This window comes from Mirounga angustirostris, unplaced genomic scaffold (assembly GCF_029215605.1).
Source record: "Mirounga angustirostris isolate CCGP_5_RB_7025 unplaced genomic scaffold, mMirAng1.0.hap1 SCAF_4, whole genome shotgun sequence".
Taxonomy (NCBI): domain Eukaryota; kingdom Metazoa; phylum Chordata; class Mammalia; order Carnivora; family Phocidae; genus Mirounga; species Mirounga angustirostris.
In genome coordinates, this window is record NW_026991712.1 from 96,129,616 (window position 1) to 96,135,506 (window position 5,891).

The 5,891-nt window shown below is 42.9% G+C and overlaps 1 protein-coding gene across 1 annotated transcript; it reads left to right on the forward strand.

The window, feature by feature from the left end:
* The first annotated feature begins 3,315 nt into the window (after positions 1 to 3,315).
* On the forward strand, positions 3,316 to 5,533 carry LOC135364135 (endogenous retrovirus group K member 13-1 Env polyprotein-like). Its single transcript, XM_064588629.1, has 2 exons — positions 3,316 to 3,446; positions 3,965 to 5,533. Coding segments are annotated over exons 1-2 (1,230 nt in total). The 5' UTR covers positions 3,316 to 3,444; the 3' UTR covers positions 5,193 to 5,533.
* Positions 5,534 to 5,891: the final 358 nt, after the last annotated feature.

The following is a 5,891-nucleotide window of genomic DNA, read 5'->3' on the forward strand; positions in this document are numbered from 1 at the left end:
CTTCTTTGTCTTTGTCTTCGAAAGTTTGATTATGTCTCAGTGTGGGTCTCCAAGTTCACTGAACTTGGAGTTGGTTGGAGTTCACTGAACCTTTTGGACGTATTCATGTCTTTAATTAAATTTGGAAAGTCTTCTGCCATTATTTCTTCATATAGTCTCTCAGCCACTTTCTATTCTCCTTCTGGGACTCCCACAATACAAATGTGATCCACTTGGTGTGTCCCACAAGTCTCTTAAGCTCTGTTCACTTTTCTTCCATCTTTTTTCTTTCTGCTCTTCAGACTCCATGCTTTCCATTATCCTATCTTCAAGTTCACAGTCCTTTCTTCTGCCTGCTAAAATCTGCCTTTGAATCTCCCTAGTGAATGTTTCATTTCAGTTATGCTTTTTTTTTTTAAGACTTTATTTTTAAGTAATCTCCACATCCAATGTGGGGCTCAAATTCACAACCCCAAGATCAAGAGTTGCACACTCCCCCAACTGAGCCAGCCAGGTGCCCCCTTTCAGTTATACTTTTAAGCTCCAGGATTTCTTTTTGGTTTCTTCTTAGGGTGTCTATCTCTTTATTGCTATTCCATTTTGCTCAGACATCATTGTCTTGACTTTCTCCACATCTTTATTTAGTTCTCTGAGACAATTGTTTTATTTTTTTTTTAAGATTTATTTATTTATTTGAGAGAGAGAGAGCATGAGCTGAGGGAGGGGTGAGGGAGAGGGAGAAGAGAAGCTCAAGCAGACTCCCTGCTGAGCGTGGAACCCAGCATAGGGCTTAATCTCACAACCCTGAGATCATGACCTGAGCTGAAATCAAGAGTCAGATGTTTAACTGACTGAGCCATCCAGGCACCCCAAGATAATTGTTTTGCCTAGCATACATATCTGCCATCAGTTCTTTCTCAGGGACAGTTTCTATCATTTTTTCCTTTGAGTGGGTCATACTTTCCTGTTTCTTTTTATGACTTTTGATTTTTTTGTTGAAAACTGGACATTTTAATAATGTGATAACTCTGGAAATCAGATTCTTCCCTTTCATCAGGGTTGTTATTTATTATTATCATTATTATTTGGCTTGGTGTAGGATGTTTTGTGCCAAGGATTAACATGAGGTGTAAATTCAAAGTCTTCTCAGAGGTCTTTCCTGAGACTTTCCCTGGGCATGCATAGTCACTTTCTAATTTCCCCCTATATATGCAGTTGTTTCTGCATGTCCTAGTTTTAATTTTTTAAGGTTTATTTATTTATTTGAGAAGAGGGAGAGTGCATGGGGTTGGGGAGGGGCAGAGAGAGAGGGAGAGAGGAATTTAAGCAGACTTCTGTGCTGAGTACAGAGCCCGACAGGGAACTCCGTCTCATGACCCTGAAATCATGACCTGAGCAGAAACCAAGAGTCAGACACTGAGGCAATTGTACTGCCCAGGAACCCTGAATGTCCTAGTCTGTCAACGTCTAGTGCGTTGGGGTCCCTGGGTAAGGGTCTACGAAATCACCAGGACACAGGGGATGCAGTTGCAAGTGCTGCCTTTGCTCTGCATCCCCTGTGTCCTGGTGATTTCGTAGACCCTTACCCAGGGACCCCAACGCACTAGACGTTGACAATTGGCGCCCGAACAGGGACCCTGAAGGACGTTCAGGAAGGGTGAGTAACTTAATTAAGTACAGGGTGATGGGACAAGAAACTTCTACTCCTTATGTTCGAATGCTGAAGCATTCACTTGCTGTCTATGGTATCACTGTCGCTTCTAATGATATTGAGCTGTGCTTGAAGGTGGTTCGAGAATGGAATCCTTGGTTTCCAGAGGAGGGAACTTTAGATTTAGATAATTGGCGGCGAGTTCGACATAATGTCGAGAAGGCAATGAGACAGGGAGAAAAAATTCCCGTTCGGTTTTGGTCTATTTGGTCGATTATTTTTACAGTGCTTAAAGCAATGGAGGACGACCGCACGGTCGAAGACTTCCATAAGGAGATGGCTCCTTCTATACAAGACCTCCCTCTAGATACGGATGAGAAAAGGGCGGTAGAGAAAGATACCTTTAAGCTTGCTCCATCCCGTGAGCCTAGCGAGTGTGGTAATGAAGAACCAAAACCGAAAGTAAAATCGGATCCCGAGGTGGAGCGTGTGTGGAAGGTTTTTCAGCAGGTTATGGCTATGACGGAGGAGTCTAAGAAACCCTCTAGGAAGCCCTCTGCTCCGCCTTTGCCGTCTGTACCAGCTCTTTCTTCTAAAAATCCTTTCCTTTCTGCTGCTTTAGCTGAGCTTGATGCGCTAGAGGATAGCGATGATGAGGCTGGCGCAGGTAATTCTGTCTTTGCTTTTCCTGCTATCAGGCCTCCCCCAGTCCAGGGGGTGGCACAAGCACCATATTATGACGGAATAGGTATAGAAGATATTGGTCGCTTGAAAAAGGCAGTGTCTTTATATGGACCTCAATCACATTATGTTAAGGAGCTAGTTAACGGTCTGGCTCGACATTATAATAATTTTTCTCCTGAGGACTGGAGGGTCCTCTGTCGGGCTCTTTTAAAGGAGCCTGAGTATCTGCAGTGGCAGATGTGGTTTTCTGAACTTTGTATGTATGTACATGTGGTAATAGATACATATTCTCAATTTATATGGGCCACAGCACAAAGTGGCGAAACTGCACAACATGTTATCACCCATCTCTTAGAAACTTTTGCTGTGATGGGTTTACCATCTATTATTAAAACAGATAATGGACCTGCATATAGCAGTAAAAAATTTCAAACTTTCTGTAAACAATATGGTATAATGCACAAAACAGGCATTGAGTATAATCCTCAAGGGCAAGCTATTGTAGAACGTGCGCATAGTACTTTAAAGTTGCAAATTAAAAAATTAAAAAGGAGGAAAAAGGATCATATCTTAGCATTCACTCAATCAAATGCATGTTCCATTTTGCAACAAGCTCTGTTCACATTAAATTTCTTGAACCTTCCGCAGGGAGATATCCTGTCCCGAGCAGAAAAACAGTTCATAGAGGGAGAGGTCGCTCCCCCTCCATTAAATGAACATATATGGTTTAGACCAACTGCAGATGCAGAATGGCAACCGGGGCTATTGCTTTATAGAGGGAAGGGTTATGCTTATGTCTCCACAGAGGATGGATGGACCTGTTCCTGGCTCCCTACGCGATGGATCCGGTCAAGGACCAATTCGAACGGCACCGTATCCCACCAGACGACGGATGGGGAATCCAGACCAAGATGAACTTCCGTTACAGGCCATAGCACATCTGAATTTGGGAGGACGACGTCGCCGTCGGCAGATATTTGCTACTGCTTTGCCGACTTGGGGACAAATTAAAAAGCTTAGTGGGGAAGGGCAAAAAATCCTGCAGCGAACAGGGAAGGCTTGTACGCCTGAAAATTTATTTTTGGCTATGTGTGCCTTGCTTACTGTATTATCCTCTGCTGAGGCGACAAATGTAAGCTATTGGGCCTATATACCTAATCCACCTATGATGGAACCTGCACCTTGGGGAAGTGCAGATATTCCTGTCTATACCTCCCCTGTGATACTTTCGCCTCCTTGGAAGAATCTTACTTATCTTAATCAGGATGATGGCACCTCATTTAATTTTTCATACAAAGGGGATGGTCCTTACATTTGTCTGGGCCCATCCCCGTGTGCCGAGATGGATTGGCAGAACTGGATCCTGCCGGGGAATAAGTCTAATGGATCCCGAACTCATTTACAAAGAGTTGAAGCATGGTCTCTTAACATGACATGGGGAAATGTTACATTTGCTGAATTCCCCTCATTTCCTGCCTGTCCTGATTTCACTTATATCGGACTGGCCTATAAACCATTTGTGTGGCAGGAATGTATTGGAAAATTCATGAAATTTTATAAGAATTTACTTATGTGGGGACCATATGGTCAATTTCTTCGGAATTGTTCCGAATGGAATAAGACATGTTGTGATTTGTCCTTATCCTACAGGATGCCACCACGGAACAAATGGAATGAATCAATGGTGAATCATCAGTTGATGGCCTGGGGAGATGGCGGCATCGCAGACCCTCGTATAGCACATCAGAAATTTCCTGACCATATCCAAACGCACTTATGGAAGATTGCAGCTGCGCTTAAGACTGTTAGATTTTACGAGGGAACCTTTTCTGGCACCGTGAATTCTGCATCGACTTATAAATTCACCTCATTTAAAGAGATAAATGTAACTGCATGCGTACCTTTACCATATCTATTTCTGATAGGGAATTTTAGCTTTGATAACGGTATTAACTGTACCAATTGTCGACTATATTCTTGCATTAATAGCTCTATAGAATTTGACTCCGAATATTCTCTTATGATTTTACAACAACGTTCTCATATTTGGCTTCCGGTAGATCTAGAACGACCATGGGCTCAAAATCCTGTAGATGTCTTAGTATTGGAGTTTTTTAAAAGGGTACTAAAGCGCACCAAACGTTTTCTCGGTATTGTTGTGGCAGTCATTTTAAGTTTAATCACAGTCACCACTATAGCTACCGTTTCAGGCATAGCTTTACATACATCTTTGCAAACTAAGCATTTTGTGGAAGACTGGCACCATAACTCTCGGGATCTTTGGCTTTCACAAACCATGATCGATACTCGCTTACAAACACAAATAGATATCCTCAGACAGACGGTGAGCTGGTTAGGGAAAAAGGTTTTGACACTAGAAAGGCAAGTTTGGCTGCATTGCGATTGGAATTCCACAACTTTTTGTGTTACCAATTTAAAATACAATGAGTCGCAGCACGAGTGGAGCATCATCCAAAGTTATTTAGAAGGTAATTCCTCAGCTACTAACATGATCAATGACCTACACACGAACATTCAGGAGGTATTTGGCAGACCATTTGAGACTGAAGATGCCGCTACGTTGGCCAATTTACTTCTTAAGCAACTTAAGGGACTAGATCCAAAAGGTATTATTCAAAGTTTGGGGCATACTGCTGGAGGAATGGGATTTGTATTGTTGATTGTTATCTTATGCTTTATGCTATTGCATTTTTGCTATCTAAAGCCTTCCCAGAATTCTATGGCCATCCTTTGGAGGGCACTTTTATTAAAACAAAAGAAAAAGAGGGAATTGAGATGGTGTAGGCTTGTAGACCCCTTGCCAGGCCAGGGTCATTTGAGGACTGCAGTGAGGTTAAGGTCGGCCAGGCAGGCCTAGGCCAGGAGGAGAAAACGTTCTCTTCCCCTTACCTCATGTTGCAAGGCCTAAATGCCTGGATCAGCAGGAAGTGGCTCTTGCCTCGCTTAAAGTGTATCTTTCTAATCAGAAGTGTTCTTTCTAAAGACAAAGAACATGTTGTCTCCAAAGGAAGGATGGCTAAGAGAATTCTTTATTCTGCAAGCATAAACAGGATGTATTTTGTTCTTATTGCATTTCGTGTATATTTCACTTCACAGATGTTGGCTTGATACATTGTTATGTTTATCTGATCTCTGCGAGTATATAGCTACGTGAGAAATAAACGGCAGTATGCAGTTGCAAGTGCTGCCTTTGCTCTGCATCCCCTGTGTCCTGGTGATTTCGTAGACCCTTACCCAGGGACCCCAACGCACTAGACGTTGACACTAGTCCTTAATGTCTGGCTCCCAAAAGGGGAAAAAGAGGAAAATGAAGGGGTGGGGAGAGTTCTGGCATTTTAAATCCCCCGAAAGTCACTTCAGCTAGAGAGGTAGGGGCTTGCAATATTGGGTGGGAGCTACAACGATGAGTACCCATCTCTTTGTCTGCACCTCTATGATTAAAAGTCTCAATCAGCAGTCAGAGCATGGGTTCCACATATTTGGAGGATAGGGTGTCTATTATCCACCCTGACTTGCATAATTTGTGCACATCTGCCTGCCACATGGCTGGTGGGGG